The sequence below is a fragment of the Rhipicephalus sanguineus genome, chromosome 3 (assembly GCF_013339695.2).
Source record: "Rhipicephalus sanguineus isolate Rsan-2018 chromosome 3, BIME_Rsan_1.4, whole genome shotgun sequence".
NCBI lineage: Eukaryota > Metazoa > Arthropoda > Arachnida > Ixodida > Ixodidae > Rhipicephalus > Rhipicephalus sanguineus.
In genome coordinates, this window is record NC_051178.1 from 58130435 (window position 1) to 58151283 (window position 20849).

The window sequence follows — 20849 nt, forward strand, 5'->3', positions numbered from 1 at the left end:
CGTCTAAAGACGATAGATGAGGCGCTGCGTGAAATATGGACGCCATCTGGCAATACGTCGGGAAACGTGAATGCTGTGTTGCGGGCTGGTAGTCCCGGCGCAGCAGCAGGCGAAGACCGGCGGTGGCCTACGCGACCGGCGGGGACGCAAGCCAGCCCGAACACGCGGTTTGGCGCGAAGCGCTGAAGCAGAAGACACGTCCACACTGAACGAGTACTCTCCACACACTCTTTTATTTAGACGTCGCCTGGGTAAAACAGGAATGCCAGACCAGCGCCCCATGGCATTCGTATAGTGCAATACAGAACCGAAACCGAAACACAACAATGAGCTCGTGCAGAGGGCATGGAGGAAGGCAAGTTTCAGCGCAGTCGCATTTCCAGCGCAGCTTAAGAAACTAGGGTCTTTAGAATTACGTATGTATGCATTTGCTATTAAAGGAACACACCACCTAATACTTACCTAGAGATGTTGCGCCTCAGATATGCGTATTGTTTGCTTTTTGATCGATAATGTACAGAAGTATGAACCTAGTCAGCCGTTCAATGGCTGGCCCTTGGGCAAGTGGTTCAACTTTGGCCGAGTGGCTGAATCGAGTGACGTGCCGACAAACAGAAAGACAGAAAGACAGACCAAAATTTCTCCTATTAAGTATCCCAAGAAAGACTATCGTCTTTAATAAACTGAACCGCTGTGAACGAGTACAGCGGACGCTGCCGTGTACACGTGTTAATAATTAAATGCATGAAAGGCACTTCTTTTCGTTTTCGCACATTACGCACGCGCAATTAGGCACTGAATATTTAAGAGACTTTCTTATTTTTTTCACGAGTCCTGAGTAGTTTAAATAATCAAAACGCAAGCATGAAGAATGAACGGTAGATGACACTGTCGCGATGCCGACAAAGATTTATTAGAGCTTTCAGCAGATTAATTTTCAAATTGCCTCACATTAAAAGCCGATTCGTCATGTATCTCCTCAGACACAGAGCACTAACCTTTGTGCTGTAGAGCTCGACGAGATGCACATTATTCGCGCAAGAAATGTAACTGCATGTCTGAGATTACTTAATAAACATTAAATTTAAAAAAAATTCACCATCTCCCACTAAAGGGAACCATGTGGGGATGCGAAGGAGCGCATGGGTCGACTTAAAGTTCCGTTCATCACGGGCACCTTGCCCGATGTTAACGCGTCCTTGCATGTGGAGCCACCATGAATTCACTGTAGTTGCTGTTGCTGTTACTCGTCCCGAACTCTTGTTGGAGCATGCCACGCGGTTTCATCGCGCGTCTGCAGAATCTCGTTCTCCGACGCCATCACGTGATTGCTGAGAGAGTGTAAGGGGAGACGCCACAGCGTCTTACCCAGCCCCTTACACAGGCCCGAACGCGCTAGCGCGTGCCACCACACATGGTTTTCTCTGCGTTAAGCCACGCTAGGACAGCATACGGCAGCCCGGGCCCATAAAGTGCTCTGCACGTATCATCATCAAGGCGGTCGAAGAACAATACGAAGAAGACTTCTCTTTGGCACGAGTGGGCGCTCTGCACGTATCTTCATCAAGGCGGTCGAAGAACAAGACGAAGAAGACTTCTCCGTGGCGCGAGCGCGCGCTCGATATGTTACAGATCGCTACGGTAGGTTTTAGAAAGCGGACGGTCGCCAATGGAACTACGGACAAAGCCCAGCGCAAAAGCTGCTTCGCACCTAAAAAATGGGAGGCGAGCCTAATCATTCACTTGGGTGTCTCGTGGTGACGTTCGTGTGCTCGGTGTGTTCCTTGGGTCTGTGCTTTGTCGCGCTGCTTAGGCGGATCTCAGAGGCCACGTTGAAAAAGGCGCGTGGTTGAGACTTGCTCCGCCAGGTGCTGCAACGATCTCAGCTGAGAAAGTCGACTGAGAAAGTCAAGGTAATTTAATGCACATCTCACACTGCGGCTCGTTATGTATGGTACAACTTGATGCGTTACCAAGTGTGCAGAAGGATTTCTCCTTCAAGTGTTCCCGATAGTGTGACATGCCGAAGAAGTCATAAGTATGTGCGAACATAAATTCTCGCTCACAGCTGTAGCATGGGCTGGGTGCAAGGTACAGAACTCAATTTAAAGGTGCGTAAAAAGTAACGGAACAAAAAGAAGCCTCGCAAAAGAAGCTTGCGCTAAAAGCTTTGTGGAAGTAGTTGGAAAACAAGTTTACTGATGCAATATAACGAGTTGCTCGAAGATTTTTTTTACTATTATCCATCACCTGACTTTTGTTTTCGCTCTGGCTTGGCGATGCGCTTACGGTAGAGAGACGCTACGAAGGACATACTGTAAAAAACACAGGACACAGTTCAACAGAAGGAGCGCGAACTTCAACTGGTTTTATCATTCATGCGTGGTCGATAAATAAAAATTAAAAGAAACACGTGGAAAAGATAGTGCACTTGACCCCACCTATGTTACGCTGATCACGAAATCGATTTCAGCAGGTGATAATGTTACTGACGGCTCACTGACGCATGTTTCGGTGCCCAGAGATGCCATGAGAACTTCGTAAACTATTCTCTCCCTGTCGTCTTTTATTAGCCTCATAATCGTTTTTTCGAACTGAGCTACGCTAGTGCATTTCTTACAGTAGGTAGCTAAATTCCCGGGGTGGGTAATCTGCTGACAATTATACCGGTGCTATCTGAGCCTATAGTGTTAACTCATCTTGAGGTCTGCGCGATATATTTTCTTCCGCATGTTAATGGCAAGCTGTATACAACTGCTACATCACACTGAACGAAGCTTAGTCTGTGGCCTACTTTGCATTTCTCCCCTTCTTGCGTTCCCTGTCTGTTATTACCTTTCTTACAAAACCTTAGCAATTTTGTGGTGCTGAAAATAAAACTGGCACGTCATGTTTGTTGGCAATCTTCTTTAGTCTATGTGATATGTTGTGGACGTGGGCGTTATAGGGAGAGAATAGTTAACGAAGCTCCTCTCATGGCATATCTGGGCGTCGAAACAAGCGTCAATGAGCCACAAATCATCTCCTGCTGAATAAAGAACCCCAGGTGGTCGAAATTTCCGGAGCCCTCCACTACGGCGTCTCTCATAATCATATCGTGGTTTTGGGACGTTAAACCCCAGATATTATTATTATTACTATATCTCCTGCTGAAATCGATTTCGTTATTTACGTCACATAGGCGGGGTCAAGTGCACTATCTCTTTCCACGTGTTTTATTTTCTAATTTTTTTTATATCGACCGCGCATGAACAGTAAGACCAGTTGAGGTTTGCGCTCGTTCTGTTAAACGTGTCCCGTGTTCTTTGCAGTCTGTCTTTTGTGTCGTCTTCCTACCGTGAGCGCATCGCCAAGCAACATGATCAACTAGCTCCTTTAGTCGCATAACTTTCATAGCTCTCCAAACGTGACATCAGCAGCTATAACTCGACTTCACCATATAAAGCTTTTTGAGGAAAAAAAAGAAAACATTATCCATATGTACACAAGTTAGGATGTAACGTTCTACTACGCTCACATGAATGCGCTCAACTCCTTCTTTTTTTTTTTCATTCTCGTTAGTCTGTTAACCTGCTTGGAACAAGGCGACGCTCAGTATCGACCTTTCGTATGTACACAGTGCGAGCGTCCCACAACTGCAGCGATAGCATTACCCGGCGACGAAGGGGCGCGCCGCCACTCGGACAGGCGCCGTGGCAAGTACTTTTTGTCACGCCAACGTATAGCGCGCTGTAGTGCATGGAGCTAGGCCAGAGTCTTAAAAGGCCGCCGTCGAACGCACCATTCCGTCCATTCTTTACTGTCGGTGCTACGTCGCACGCGAAGTACTACGCTCTCGAAGCGACCATTTCCTTCGCACGCCAGACAAGTTAGCGGGTCCACCTAAACCGTGGCGAATGTAACCGCTTGTCTTAACCACGTGCGGCCTGTTACGAAATACCAGGAGAAAAGAAACGTTTCATTGAGCAAGCCTTATCGGTCACGTAGGACAACAACGGAAGCTCGCATGAGTTCCACGATGGACTGTCAGCTGTCTACGATAATGTTTTAATAATATAATAATCACTGGGATTTTATTCGCCAAAACCACGATATGATTATGTGAGACGCAGTAGTGGAGGGCTTCGAAAATATGACCCCTGGGTTCTTTTAACGTGCAACTAAATCTAAGCACGCGGGCCTCTGTAGAACTTAGCCTCGATCGAAATGCCACCGCCAACGGACCGATAATGGTTTTACAGCGAAAGCTGTTATGAGATCACTTCACCGGCCGTTTTTGGCGCCGTAGTTATCCGCCGCCGCCGGTGTCCGTAACCAGTATCGCTCGAAAAAAAAAAACGAAATAAGAAAAACATTCCAGGATGGAACGAGGTTCGAACCTGGAACCTCTGCGTGGGAGCCCAGTATTCAACCTCTGAGCCATGCCGGTGCTTGAAACTGCTTTGCAAAAGGTCCTATACAGGCTCATGTCGGGAAGGAACCACATTAGCATATGCAATATAGCGTGGTAGAAGAGTAAAATAAGCACCAAGCGTCGCACAACGCGAATTCTGTAACCAGGCGTCACACAATGCGAATTGCGCAACGAGTAGGTTGTTGAATGCTTCCAACCCATGACAAAGGACTCTGCCATAATTCTTCATCGTCATCAGGTACAGCATCAATAAAGTGCGCATAATGCCTTACATGCGTATAGCAGGTACCAACGCTCTCCGTAGAATGACGAAAAATGGCACACTGCCTGCTGACCTACTTCTAAAAAATTACAATGATTTATAGCGTAGTGGGTTCCTCGCAAGTGCACTTGTATGGTTGCCAAGCAAGCAGATAAGCGCATGATCCATTTCCTCGGGGCATCAGTAAAGTTCTTCGCCCCCCCCCCCGTCTCTCTCCCACCTCGACGTATGTTATACAGCATGACGGGAGAGGGAAATAGCGACCGGGCGTCGCCCAATGCAAATTACATAACTGGTGGGCCGTTTAAAGCTTCCAACCTATTACAAAGAGCTGAGCCATAATTCTTCATCGTCATTAGTCGTCGCGTCAACAAAGTTCACATAATGCCTTACAGACGTGTAGCTGGGCCTCGCTTCTCCGCAGAATGACAAACAATGGCTTAGAGGGTGCTTCCCAACTTCACAAAAATTGTGATTTATGGCGTAGTGGGTACCTTTCTAGTGTACTTGTATTGTAGCCCCAAGAGAGCTTAACGGGCTCTGGAAACGCCGCTCTTGCAGCTTTCGCTGTGGCTGTGCTGCGGTTTTAGCGCAGGCCTGGCGTATTTGGATGCCCAACAAGTGACAGTAGATTCACACGAATAGGCAGCAGCGCTTCTTGATTATTGGCCTGGTGTGCGACCGATGGCGGCGCTGCGAACGGCGCCTGTATAACGTCAGAGCGGGGATAGGGTGGGTAGAAGGCCACCCTAGCGGGGATTCGCGCGCTTTCGTCTGCTACGTAGGCCCAGCGCCGTGTTGAAACCACCGTTGTGGTAATTATCAACAAAAAAGCAGTTCAATTGGTTATCTTGCGTATGGTGGCTACTGACGCTGTTCGAATAACCGTGGGTCTGCTTTTAACGTTCATTTAGAACATCTTTTTGTTCTTAGAACTGCGGCCGCTTGTCGCCGCGGCGAGTGCTGCGCAATGGTGAAGTACTACTCTGTGCCTCAGTGTACTGTCCGCTCGTGAAAAGGCGTTAGCTTTCACAACTACCCTAAGGACCCAAAGCTGAAGAAGAAGAGCATCTCAAGCTCAGAATGGGAAAGCGCTCCACGCCTTCATCGACCGTGTGCAGCAAGCAGTTCGCGGACAGTGACTTCTGCTACCCACCGTGCGCGCGACCCTTAGGTAAGCTTCTGACCGTGTTTAAGCGCCCCGCCAATACTTAAGGCGTTTATTGCACGCAAGCTATAAGCGTAGGCGACTTACACCAGGTGTGTTGCCGTCCCCAACCTGCCGCGAAGGCCCCTAGACAAAGAGCCGACGACGCGGCCTCCGAATCGCCTCGAAGGAAAGCGTGCCTCGTGAGCTCAGCTAAGCGGCGCAGGATTCTGAGACTACGGCTGCATTTGGATGGCGTACATACGTGTATTTTACTTATGAAGGCAAGCGCGCGCCTAGCGGACTGCTTATCATAAATTCATAAGCGAAACCTGTTGCCGCTGTTTAGTGCACATTCTCTAAAAGTTTTCACCTGAGGCAGTGCAGACGCTTTTTTAAAAGCGGTGCTCTTTAAGCTTTTCGTTAGGCTGCGTGGTGTGAAACTGGATCCAGCTTGCCTTTGCCACGTTAATCTCTGTGGCCCTGTGCGTGGTATAATCAGCGATTAACAATTTGTTATATTCTAATACCCATGTGACGGCCCTGTGCGGTATTAATAGGAACTACGACGTAATATCGTTCTCACTGAACCGACATTACGGGACAAGCTGCGATCATGGGCATCGGCAGGGGGGTGTGCAACAAGGCGGCACTTGTGCACTTGTTTGCAGGACGAAAGCAGCGGCGGTGATGCGATCTCCGTTGACGGCCTCGACCGCGCATTTAACAACGTGGCCTGCGTCGTACACTGCCTCACCCTCGATGAGGCACCGCGACCTTTCACAAGCTTTATCTACATACTTGTAGATGCTGGAGAAGGGCACGCTTACTGAAATATTGAAAGCACCACCCAAATTAATAATATCGTAAGACGGAAACAAGATAACGAGCGAGAACACTCGCACATAGTTTCACTTTCTAACCAGCCATGCGGCCGGTGGCATCGGCGCACTCGTCGACCATCCGGGGGATTTCCTGGCCCTGTCGACTGGGCCGCAACTAAAACAAGTTCAAGATTACACTCGAAAACATTCGTTGCAGGCGTTAGTTGACCGTCGCGAGGCTGTTCGTTCTACAAAGTTCCCGCCTGAAGCAGACGATCCGCATACAGGAGCAGCGGCTGCTGCAGCGCGGTTGAGAGCGGAGCCCCGCTCTGACGTCACACGCGAGAGGGCGCCACTCCAAGATCTCGAGGCCAATAAAGGCTGACCACGAAGGCGATGTGTACCGCATAGTGAGCCAATCGTTTCACAGAGCACAGATATAAGGTAACTTCCGTGCGTTATTTCAAATTAGAAGCACAGCAAGCTACACGCGACGAAAACGTCGCAAAAATAGACATTTTTTTCATTACCGAAGATAAAAAAAGGATAGCCCTCGTTATATTTCGTCGGAAGGTATGCACACAAGATAATGCGCTGTTTGTCGGCATAACCTATGCGACGTTAGACAGCGGCTGCCCGGGGCGCGCCGAAAAATCTTGGAGGCGCGCCCTCCAAGAGACTTTTACATCCTGTCCGATAAAAACTAGAGGTCTACACCTCGTCAGCGTAGGCGCTGTTTTGAGGCTGCTAGACAAAACAGAAAAATTGGGGGACCCTTAAACTTCGCCTTTAAGAGTTGAACGCGATAGCGAAATCCGGCCCCTAGCACGCACTTCAACCACTAAGTTCATGTGTATTGCTACACACACGCGCGCGCGCGATTTATCTATAGTAATGGTACAGGTTTTCGATCTAAAGCACTTCCCTGTGCAAGAGTCGAGACATATTTCTCACAATGCCTCGCAGATGGTAGCACATTATCTAGCGTTTCCTGTTTGCTTGATCAAGCCTCCTCTAGAAAGCAGGCGTTGGCTTGATGTGTTTTCCGCTAGATGGACATAGTTGTCCATTTTTAGAGCTGTTTGAAAGTTCCTCTGTTTTTAGCGGTGATGGCTGCACTCCCGGCCTTTTTCGTCGGGCAAAAAAACGTAGTTTGATGGCCTCGCCAATGCGCCTACAAATCGCCGAATCGGCTCATTTTCGTCGTGACACCTGCCGAACAAAATGCGTAAAGGAGACTCCTTCCACTACATGGCATTTATGTAGTTTTTTTTTTTTTTTTCGAAGCAGCTGCAAGTAACACCGTGGATTTGTGGTAGGACATCTGCTTGCCACGCAGACGGCTCGGGTTCAATGCTCAATGGGACCACAGATGTTTATTTTATTTGCATCTTTCTCGATTTTTCGCTCACCGAGGATTTTTCGCTCACAAGCGTCGGTAGCAACGCTGACACCGTCGCCGACACCGACACCGGTATTTCTGCGACACGAGCTCTCTAACGCTATCGCGTTAAAAAAAGAAAGAAAGAACCTGTATACGTCTACTATGCTCGGGGACAACTTTCTGTCGCAATGCAGTCAAGGCTACAGTGCCGAACCACGCCGTTTCGATTGTTTCGCCACGCAGCTGTAAGTAGTCCCACACACAAAAAAATAATATGCTGTGTGTAACATGCGTTTTAAAAAATGTACAGTTCTTATTTTTTAGCGTCAAATTAATAATGCCACAGAATTGTTAGACACATTATGGGATACAGCTTTATATTTTAGATGTTCCTGTTTTTTTTTTGTTGTTGTTGTTACGGCGTTCTCCAGTGGCGTCGCATAGGTTCCCTTCAGAAAAAAAAAGAGACATAGCCTCCTCGTCAACGATGCCGTTGTCCTCCGGTAGCTCGCCACTTCAATCGCCGCATAGGATTTTAGATGTGAAGCATCTTATAGCGGAGTTCAATCCGGTGGTGGTGGTGGTGGTGGTGGTGTGCGGCGTGACCACCCTTACTGCGCATGCGCAAACCTTCCCCACTTCCACTCTCCATCTCTCTCCCCTTTCCTCTCCACATCACCTGTCCCTTCCCTTTCCCCTTCCCATCCCCCTCTCCACTACCCCTCTCCCCTGCCATCTCCTCCTCTCCCCTATCCCCTTTTTCTCCACATCACTTCTCCCTTCCCCTTCCCCTCTCCACTTCCCCTCTCCCCTTTCCCCTCACCACTCCACCTCTGAAACGCGGGCTCTACATGCCGAAACACTGCTTCGCATCGCCTCATGGTCCCCTTTAGCGGGAGATGGTGTGATTTTCAAGAAACTTGAGAACAAAAAACTGTCTAAACAAACGAAGCAAGTGGTCTGCAACGTGTACGCCCAAGTGAGACTAACGCAACCGGGACCATCCATCGTTTCCGCATTTCGTTCGGATTGCCAGCTTACCGGCGTAAGCTAACGTACTGTGGCACGGCTCCAGGTGGAGGTTCCAAATGGTACTCTGGTTAGAAGCAAATGAAGCGTAGGGAAAGAGTCGCCAACATGCCTGCATGCTGAGTGATCGTGGTTCAACGCACTCAACCAAGGAGAACATGCGAAAAAATTAACTGTAGCAAATGCGTAACTCTCACGCCGAAACTGAATCCAAAACCAGTTCATCGGGAACTACTTGGCGCAGTAACACAGAGCAGTTAGGTCCGCCCCCCGTAACTTTCGCTCCATTGCAACGATGTCCCTGTCTTGCAGTAACAAAAGAAAAAAAAAAAAGGTCATGTTGCTTTTAGTGAGTACTTGCTTGTCACGTATATAACTCTAATGATACACGTGTACACTCTTTTAGAGATCATTATAACCTCTTAGGAGAGTCATGCGAGGCGTGACTCCCCAAAAGAGAGCCAACGAGTATCGTTAAAGAGAGTTGTATGTGGTTCAATTCAGGACACAGCAAAAAGCCTGAAAGGTACTTTTTTCTTCGAATGTTAAAGTTCCTTCCGCTTTATACTACTCTAATTTAACTTGAGCAAGATAGTTTACCGTAAAGAAGCGAAAATAATTCATCTCAAATAAAACTTCGTGAAAGTTGTCCTTTAGTGAACCCACATACTTAGCGAACGTGGTTTTGGGAAGCAATTTACTACTCCCAAAATATTACGATTGCGTCGTAAAGCTCTAACAGTGTTTTATTGGACCAACGCCATCTAGGAAACGAGACGAGAAATGGTGATGACGACACAGATTGTGTACACCGCCATCTAGAATATCATCCCTGAACTGCAGTTTGTATGTACTTCTATGAGACAGCGCCATCTATTGCATCATACGGGACATCCGTTTACGCCGGACAACGGAGACGTGACAAGGTTAGACTAAGAGGAGCTGCGCCCCTAAAAGATTGATCCGCGGACGTCGCACCTTGCCGCGAAGTTGCGGTCCGGTGATGACAAAGCGCGGAATACATCGAGCGTTGACGAAGTGGACCCTCTTTTGTTTGACGAGCGTACCGGACAGGTTCACCAATAAGTTATGCACTCACCATATAGCAGCGCGTTGCCATGAGCCTGACCAAGTGGGTGACAAAGATTGAGTAAGCAAATGAACCTAAGTTCCGTGTCCTTTTTCTAGAGCGCGTAACAAGCTTGGAACGACAGAAAGTTCCGCTGGACGACAGGGATTCATCATGAAGAAAGGTAAGAAATGAATACACGGACATACGTGCACAGAAGCAGACAGCACAAACGCATGAACAAGATCCCAAGAAATGATCGAACGCAGCCAAATTGTAACAAGATCTGCCGAAATGATCGATTCGTGTCAGAATACGTTGAAGCCTAATTCTGCCATGACGTTCTAGGTGAACTGCAAATATGCATCAAGCCTATGACGTGAGCCCTCAACGAGCCGCGTTGTGTCTGTAGTGTCCAGCGTCTACCTTGTTTGCTTTTTTCAGCGAAAGCGGTTATGAGACCACAACAACAGCCGATTTTGGCGTCGTAGTTGTCCACCGCCGCCGGTGTCCGTAACCACTATCACGCGAAATAAGAAAAAAAAATTCCTAGGATCGGATGGGGTTTGAACCCGGGCTCTCTGCGTGGCAGTCAAGTATTCCACCACAGAACCACGCTGGTGCTTGAAACTCCTCCGCAAAAATATCCTATACAGGCGTCATGTCGCGCAAGGAATCGTGTTAACATATGTAATATAGCGTCGTAGAAGAGTAAAATGTCAACCAGGCGTCACACAATGCGAACTGCGCAACGAGTGGGTTGTTGAATGCTTCCAACCCATTACAAAGGGCTTTGCTACAATTCTTCATCGTCTTCAGCCACAGCACAAACGAAGAGCCTTACAGGGTGTAGCGGGTGCCACGGTACTCCGCAAAATGTAAAAAAAATGGCATAGTGGGTGCTTCCCTACTTCATGCAAATTACGATGATTTATGGCGTAGTGGGCACCCTGCATGTGTGTTTGTATTAGTTGCCTCGAGAGAGTCTACAACGGGCACCAAAAAAGCCACTCTTCCAGCTTTCGCTGTGACTGTGCTGCGCAGGCCTGGCGATTCTATCTTCCTCTTCTTTCAAAATCCAATTTTCAACAGCGTTCCTCTGATTTACTTTCTCGCATATGATCGTTAATCATTCTTTCTCACTACACGTGCGATGCACTAATTGAAGACCATTTTTGACGTTAACCTTTAGCCAACTACAGTTGTATGCAACACAAACGACTAGCTGCTTTATTCAGAGGCATATGGCACCGTGGTACGTAAAAGAGGCATGATTTACAGGTGATAAAAGATCTAGGCGAATGCACATTTAAACATGGCTACTCTCCCGTAATAGATTACAATGAAAAGTAAGAACAGGGCAGGCATTTTGGCCTGCTTAGTTCTAATATGCAAGAACGCAGCGTTGTTCAACTTCCTATTAAATAATAATATCTGCGGGCCATGTAATCCCGTAACAGGTACTGATGCACGGATAACGGACTACGCCCATATTTAATTAACTTTTATTTCAAGATACACTACCACAAAATTTGGCGTAATTATCCACGGCAAGATTTCCCGATGACAATACGTTACATTGGATGTGGCTCACGGAGCTGAAGAATATATGAAGAATAAAACAGCGCTCAAGACCGGACGAGATGAAGGCACAGACACGGCGCTGAACTAACAACCAAGGTTTATTGCAAAACGACTGCTGTGTCTTCATCTCGTCCCGTCCTAAGCGCTGTTTTATTCCTCATCACCAGTGCACCAACCAGCCCAGTCAATCCCACTGCTTACGGAAGAATCAATAGCACACCAAAAGGCAGTACTGTTCGCAATGGTCTTCAAATTACAAATAAAACCGCTGGTAATTAAACTAATTTTTTTACAAATCTCTGGCATGCTTTCGATGCACTGCGTTTCTTGTTTTTTTTTTATGACAAAGACAACTAACATGCTCGCAACACAACAAAAGTGCTAGAACGTCTACAGGGAAGGGGACAGAAGCTGATTAATTGAAAACACAAGAGCCTCTCCGTATGGGCCCTTGAATATAAACACGTAGTTTCCCAAGGTAAGCTGCTAGCCTTCAAGCAGTTTTTTCTTCAAAAGGGTGTCTGCTGACACAGCGGAATGGCGCCTTTAATTAGCGACCAAGCTTCCCGAAACGACCGCAGCACGGCAGGTCCATCGCTGATGCGGCTGAGTGGACGGCCGTCTTATTTCGTCGGTCTGCTGAGACCGCACCTCGGAGAGGTAAATATTGACGCGTAATCAATGGCGCACACTCCGCGTGTACGCTCTCTCGCAGTGTAGTTGGGTGCAGCGGGTGAAAACATGAGGCAGGTGCTTGATGAATGAACAGCCTAACAATTGCGAGGTACTGTGAAAACTCATGCGGACCAGCTGAGCACTGCTTCACACATATCCACGCGATGAAATATGTTTTACGTTTTGTTTATTCCAATTGCGTACACCGAAACTCGGGTGATGCGCTATTTATCCAGGCGTATCAGAAATTTTAATTGCCATTCTAGCGTCACCACCAGACATTGCGAAATGAAATTGCTATAATATAGTTTAGGACAAATATCACTAACGCAACAATAATCCTTAGAAAAAAAAATTGGGGGACCCTTAAGCTTCGCCTTTAAGAGTTGAACGCAATAGCGAAATCCGGCCCCTAGTGCGCACTTCAACCACTAAGTGCATACTTATTAATGTGTATTGTTACACACACGAACACAGACTCACACACACGCGCGCGCGCGCGAATGGTACAGGTTTTTGATGTCAAGCAAGAGTCGCATGGCCTCCAAGATACACGCCGCGCGCTCGCCATCTCGGAGGCCATGAAGAGTCTCTCAATGCCTCACAGATGGCAGCACATTATCTAGCGTTTGCTGTTTGCTTGATCGACGCCTCCTCTGGAAAGCCGGCGTTGGCTTGATATGTTTTCCGCTAGATGGACATAGTTGTCCATTTTTAGAGCTGTTTGAAAGTTCGCGTGTGTTTTTAGCAGCGATGGCTGCACTATCCCGGCCTTTTTCGACGTAGTTTGATGGCCTCCCAAATGCGCCTGCAAATCGCCGAATGGGCTCGTTTTCGTCGTGACACCTGTCGAACAAAATTCGTTGAGGAGACTCCTTCCACTACATGGCATTTATGTAGTATTTTTTTCCGAAGCAGCTGCAAGAAACATCGTGGCATTGTGGTAGGACACCTGCTTGCCACGCGAACGGCCCGGGTTCGATTCTCAATGGGACCGAAATTTTTATTCTTTATTTTATTTGCTTCTGTCTCGAATTTTCGCACACAACCAACGGTGCCGACACTGACGCCGACGACGGAATTTCTGCGACACGAGCTCTCTAACGCTATCGCGTTAAAATATGTTCGAGTGTTAAGGTCTGGCGTCGTTAAACGTCACCGAACAGCTAAGGCGGAACTTGTGGACGTTGAGATATTGTTCCGTTTTCGAATGTTCAATAACAACTAGCGCGCTTGACCAGGATTCAGCCTTCGCTGTCGAGCAGCCAATTTCTAGCCAGTTGCGTGAACGAAATGCGAACGTTTCAAAACCGAGCAGACTGATCGCGTAGTACTCATGGATAGAAACGGGACAATTTAGGGTTAAGTAATGCACATACTTTCGTTTCCACGTCTTCAGTTCGGGTCGCATCGGCGCTATTTCGACTAGAACGTGAAGACTCGAGCCAGCATTACCGTTACAGACCAGATCTGTCGCGACATGACGCGGTTATCTCGAGCAATAGCGCATACCAGCCGTTATAACTAAAACGTCTGGTATGCACTACTGGCGTTATACTAAAACGTCACGGGTCCGGTGTGCGCCCCCTAGCTACGCCTCTGGCACTACCCACTATCAACATAAGGTAATGTGGCCATCGTTTGCCAAGCGGCCAATTCAAATACAGAACTACGATACAATATCGACGTGTAATATCGACGTGTTCAGTAATGTGCTAGGCAAACGCAGCGCCAAATTGGTGGCTGTTAAATCTGTGGCGCTACAAAAATTAAACTGTTGTGCTTCGTTCATTTCACGTACACAATCCAGAGGAGTGGGACAGCATGAGATTAAAGCGCTCATTTCTGCATGTAACCCTTGCTCATCTTTGTTGTCTATAGTATTTAAGCTTTAGTATGTGCACTTCAGAAATGTCTAAAATATGACCGCACACCGAAGATTACATATATAGACCGTGAGGGATACAGATATGCAACTGTACATATAGCTAGCCCGCCCGGGCGACATACCATATATTAGGACAGTTGAAGCCCACTCTATCGTCCTCTAAGCCACGCAAAAAATCCGGAGCACGCACTCATTAGAGAGCCAGGGTTGGTACAAGAGCACTTCAGAAAAAGACCGTGCCTATAATTTTGCAGAAATTAAAAAAAAAAAGGTCAGTATACGTATAGTGTAGTTCGGGTCCTAAAATCAATTATCTCAAATTTTGCATTCAAATCCACAACAGCGACGTTTTACATATTTAGTTATGTTATTCAAACAGCATGCTATTTTTCCTGAAAGAAACAACATGGCAAATCATTGGCTCTACAGATACAAATCGTGTGTTATATTCCCAATGGCCGCACAGTTGTCTACCATGTGAGCAACATTAAAGCTTCATTGGCAAACGCCTGCTATTACCGTATTGATTACTGTACTTGATTATAACAACAGCAGGTCGCAAGCGGTTTCGTACGCGATGTAATCGACGAATCCGTTGCTGTTCTTTCGTGCCTATATATCCTTACAAAAAATGTGTATGTGCGTGTGTGTGTGTGCGCGCGTGCGTGGTGGGTGGAGGCGGCTCTTCTCGTTTCTGTCATTATCACAGCGTTTAAACGTCACGAACGACGAAGATTCCACCAACAAACAACCAAAGACGTTATTAACGTCCTGAAAAAGAGCAAGTCATAGATTTCCGATTTCGGGTCCTTTATACACGCTAGATCACCCTGGCGCCGTTATTGCAGCCGACTGCTTTCGCGGAAAATTTGCCTCCATAATCGAAGGTTAATGAGCGCTAATTACCGACGACATCATTTGCCGCTCATCGCGATTACGAACAACGCCGGCAACACTTTGAAAAACTCTTCATTTTTTTTTTACTTTTCTCAATGAAAGGCGAGAAGGTGAGTGTGTATTTCTTGAAAATTATTGGATGCCTGCTGACTCTTGCTTAACCCCTGGGTACCACAGAGTACTTATTTTCTCATTTCGCATTAATTACGTACGCTTATGGTACTTACCACCTAGCGGGCTTTGCCGCAGTTCGTAAAGTTATAAGCGTCATGTGCGCTACATGTGATATCCGCTTTCATTTTAGGAAGCCATCCAGTTTCATGTGACCCTGCGCACGGTTCGCGCATAAGCGGATCTCACATCGGCGTTCAAAGAAGCAGTTATCAGAATATGCCTACCGATCGCAACACATAGTGTACGAATTTGTATTTTATTATTTAGACAAAGGAAGAACAGCTGCTTGCTCGTTTAGTTGCAAATTCACTTTACGGTGCGCAGTGCAGAGAAAAACGGTGTAATGGTTGCTATTAAACATTCAAATTCTTAAATGGTTAATAATGGATGGTTAATGGCTTCTTTAAACATCTGTTTTATGATCTGCCACGACGCGCAATGTATTTGCGTTCCTGTAGCTACCGTGCGGACAAGACGCTTCCGTCCGTCCTGTGGTTCTCCTTTCTTTTGTAGTTGAAGTACGGTAGCAGTATACAAAATAATTTTAAGCGCACACAAAGTGATCTCTGGTGGAGGAGTTTCAACAAAGAGTCTGCAGCGGAATCTTCTAGAAAGTTCGATTTTAAATCGCTTTCTTCCGATTTTGTGTGCGCACGAGGAGAATGACCCGTAGCCGGTCACTTTCTAGGATTTTTCGGGGATTAAATAAGGAGATGGAGTAAACATAATTCAATCGAATTCAATGAACACAGGCGACGTTCAGCTGTCCTACTTCAACTCCTTCGCCACATAATGTACTCAAATCGCATAAATCATGAAAACATAACATATACAAAGCTAATAATTTATAACTACGTAAATCACAGCAAGAAGTGAAAATGATGATTTCTAAGATCAGGCGTCATACGTGCTTTCGCGGAAGACAGCGCTTGAATTATCTTTAGAGCCCGCATAAAATGTTCCAGCTAAATTTATCACTTGGAATCAGTCTCGCTTGCGTCGTATTCCTCGTACGAAGCAAGGACTTGGCGTGCGACGATTGTTAGTAGGCGTCGTATATATTCCGCCTTCGTCTGTTCCAAAACTTGTTTCACTACTGAAGAATTTTCAAAGTCCCCTTTTCTTTACCGCCAGCCACTTCTCATATCTCGTATACTGCTCAGCATACGAAAGGCGCAGTATTACAGCGCAACAGCAACATATACTTCCAAGCCTTTGCTCGTAACAGAAAGTCAACGCAGGAACCGGCTTCGCGCTTCTGCTGCCAGCATCACTGGTCATGACGCATTCAAGTTTGGTGCGTGTTACCCCGTGCTGCTTTATTACCCTTTTCTTCTTACTTCCACATTTTCCTGTAACGTCCGTGTGACCTTGAGAGTGAATGAATTAAAATGAAACTACGCTGACATTACCGAAGTCTGATAATTACTTACTGTAACGGCATAACCACGTTCGACCTATCGTCAAACAAACTCGATCATCGTAACATGTGCGGTGTTCTACTTTATATCGTTCAGGACTGTATATAAGCATAAAGAAACGCGCGTATTACCGAGTGGCCGCTCCTGTGTCTTGGACGGCGTGCGGACGACGGGCAGGCTGGCGCGGGCCTTGGTGGCCCTGCGCAGGCCCGTGGCCGAGGTCTCCACCTCGGACATGATGCCCGGGTCCTCGTCGTACACGCTCGCCGGCGGCTGGTACATCGGTGGGCCCACCATGCGCCCGCCGCCACCGCCGCCCACGGGCGCGCCCAGGTGGCTCTGTACACACATGCAGACAAAAAAAAAAAAAACGTCAGTGAAGCTCGTTGGTTTAAGGAGGCATTCTAGATCGGGTGGGGCGAATTGCAAATGCAACGAAGCTCTTTGGCTTAGGGATAGCGCGGGAAACTCAACGTGTCCGCAACAGAGAGAGAGAGAGAGAGAAAAACAATTACTGAGGTAGAAGGGCTGAGAGGCCAGCCCGAATCCTAGTTCTGACCTGCTACTCCGCGTTCGTGAAATTGAATGAGTGTAAAAAGAGGAGAGCAGAATAACGATGATTGTATTAAAATGACTGCGAATAGACATGCATCGCCAGACTCTTCAAAGTTGCAATACCCAGCCAGCTCTCGAGCGAAATTTGATGAGACCCTTGATAATTCCACGTTCTTGGCAACCCCGCGAGGCAGTACAGCACTGAATTGTTTCCTTTAGTTTTTACACAAATTGCCTCGCTTTGAAGACAGCTGCATAAAGCTCTCCTGTATATATATAGTAGGGTGGCTAGCACTCCAAATCGTTCACCTTTTATACAAAACAAAGCAAACCTTTCAATGCGAGAGCCGTGTGTTCCGTCCAAGGGTAGCTTACCGCTCACTCATAGTAGAGTATCTATCTCCATTTGTTTTTTGTTTTTTTGTCAACACACGTATTCTTTTAGTGAACAATGCTTATTGCTATGTAGGCGCTCTGTATAGTGCATAGCTTGCAATTGCAGCTCGCATAACTTTGTGTCCACCTTTTGAACAAGATAATCTTATACAAGATATGAGCTTTTATTGCGTAAGCCCTGTCGCTCCTGTGTGGGTTGTTTGGATAAACTTCCGTTTATGTATTATGAGTGCATGCTGCGTACCGGGACACATGCATGCAGCGCTCGCACGGTCAAATGCAGAATTCTCAAAATCGTCCACCCGTTTTAATGGTCAAGCATTCCCGCGCTATGTATCCAAAAAACATAGCGCCCGCGTATGTGTGTCACAGATTAAAATCGTTTATAAAACAGTCGGTGCAGAGAAAAAAAAAGAAAGGTATATATAGAGCACTATCGATGCCGCAACAAGTAATTCTATAGTGCAGATGATACACAAATAAAGCAGGACGGTATATTTGCCGCACCACGTAATCGTGCCATATAAAAAGCACGAAGTCAGTCGCTACAGTTGCCTCAACAAGTAGCAGTAACATCAGTGTTACTGCAGCCTATACAACACCTAATGTCGGCTAATGCCGGCTATCTCTTGTGTTGGTTATATAATGGCCAAGTATGAATAACATCTGCTACTCTGTAAATGTTGGCGACTGTAATGTGGCGGCTATTTAAAGCGAATTTCGGCTGGTGGTGGCTGCAATCATGGTTGTAGTGCTGACTAGTGTTGGCTGATTAATGAATAATGCCGCCTAGTACTTGCGGCTGTGCTCGCATCACCATGGAGAAAGGAGGAGCCTCGCGAGAGGCGGAAAGCGAAGGAGGTCACGTGATCGACCGCGGAGAGGAAGTATGACTGAAGAGGGGCGTGAATAAATAAATAAATAGAACAAAATATATTTCCTTGACGAGGCGAGGTTTCAACCTTGAGACAGGCATATTGATGCTGCTCAGCGGAGACATTATCGTGCGTTGCCACTTCGCTGAAGAAAAACTCAAGGAGAGAGAAAGGTGGAGGAAAGACAGGGAGGTTAACCAGGAATATACTCCGGTTGGCTACCCTGTTCTGGGGAAGGGGAAAGGGGGTACGCAAGAATGAAAGAGAAGGAGAGAGTCTGTAACGACTCTACAAGTCACTGTCTGAAAGCATTCTGTGAGAACAGTCAGAACTTTCGTTCAGTCCGGTTTGCCGAAGGAACCGCAGCAACGCCCTGATAGCCGCTCGCGCTGAAGACGGGTAGGCCAGTGCCCTAGGATTTTGTCCTAGGTAGGAAGCTTCTCCAGTAAGATGGGATCCGGGGAAGCCGTAGCGAGAATCTGTATCCTTGGCCCCGAGCGAACTGAAACATTCCCGTCGCTCTGTCGATCGAGGTCGCAGATGCGCGGACGCCCGCTCTCTTCGTTGGTTCGAATCTCTTCTATCCTTTTAACACAAATCATTCCCTGCAAGGAACTTCTGCAAAGGACCTCACGAAATCTCTCCGGGTCTTCGATGATAAACTGATCACAGATACACAATGAACTGCTCCACAGCCTTTTCACAGTCATGCCACTGTGGTTGAGTAACTAGCGCATAGGCTTCCTTCAAACCAAAGAGATCTTCGGACCATAGCCCCACACATCGCAGGCCAGCAAAGGGACGCGGGCGTTGCTACTGTTTCCAGAATCGACCGGGCTTTACGATCAATTTTAGACGTGCATTAAACAGTCACACATGTTCCGCCTTGATAATGCCTTCCTTTTTCTTCTTTCTTTTTTTTCATTCCTCAATCCCTTTACGACGAAGTAGGGTAGCAAACTGGATGTGCGTCTGGCCTTTGCCTCTTTGTCTCCCCTCCCCTTCCTCTATCCCGGCCTTGCCAAGCGTCACCATATGTCCCTAGATGCCGCCAAGTCACGCTAAATTTTCGGTTCAAGGTTAAAAATAGTAAGTGGACCACTCTAATAGGTTGTATACATGTAGCTCCATCCAGAATACCTCCATACGTGTGATGGTTGCTGACTTAGTTTTCTGCACGACCGCGAAAAACAGTAGCGTATCTGGAGGTACTATCGCAACAAACACACTTGATAAAACAGAATTTTGGAATAAACCAGGCTCCTGTCTGCCTGCTTTCTGAGAGGTTCCAGTTTGGTGCATCTGCTTGGTTAGCCTTCCGCCACTAAACTGAAGTTTGCGACTGCACGATCTCCAACATCGGTCCATTTTTCGCGGCCACGTCAAGCAGATCTTCCCTACCCGATAAAGACCTGTTCACATATGAGACCATAAATTGCCTCAAGGTAGATAACTCCACAGCTTCGACTCCGTCTACCAATACGCAGAGCAATTTCACCACAAGCACATGAACACTACCAGCCAGACATGAGTCAGTGTATCGTGCTACGAGCAATCGCGGAATACTTCGCACCATAATATTCGCCCCGAATTTCGGCAACATTTTTATTTCCCTATTCCCTTCCAGAAGGCGCTGAGCCGTGCTTCTTTTGAATACGAGTTTTTTTTTCTGCGTGAAAAAATATTTTTAATTCATATAGACGAGACATTAGACAGTAGTAGTAGTAGTAGTAGCAGTAGTAGTAGTAATAATATTAATAATCATAATGATATAGAAATCCGTGACCTTGGTGGCACACAGGTCACGGCCCCATTTTAAGGGGACATTCATATAGCATACACCCATTATGGAATGCAGAATATAGCGCCACCTTTTTATTCCGATAATTTACCTCTCCTTCACCCCTAAAAAGTAGATGGAGCGGAGCATGAAAGTGCGTCCGTCTCGCCTTATTACTCTGAAGTGAACCTGACTGCGTGTAGCTGCGTTTCTGGTAGACGCGTTAGTCAGAAACACGAACTCAAAAGCATTTCACTACTGTGCGTTCGCATGTTGCGCGCTTCAGCGTCGCTTGTCACCTGAAACGACCCTCTATCACAATATTCCGCTGTAGCTTCCACAACGTTACTTACTCTTTTAAAGACGATAGTCTTTCTTGGGATACTTAAACGGAGAAATTTTGGTCTGTCTATCTGTCTGTCTGTCTTTCTGTTTGTCGGCACGTCACTCGATTCAGCCCTCGGCCCAAAGCTGA

The 20849-nt window shown here is 46.9% G+C and overlaps 1 protein-coding gene across 1 annotated transcript in view; it reads right to left on the reverse strand.

The window, feature by feature from the left end:
* Window positions 1–17104, reverse strand: part of LOC119386654 (coiled-coil domain-containing protein AGAP005037-like) — a 118154-nt gene extending 101050 nt beyond the window's left edge. The window contains 1 exon segment of the mRNA XM_037653936.2: window positions 16900–17104. Coding sequence (XP_037509864.1) covers window positions 16900–17065 — 166 coding nt within the window. The 5' untranslated portion in view covers window positions 17066–17104.
* Window positions 17105–20849: the final 3745 nt, after the last annotated feature.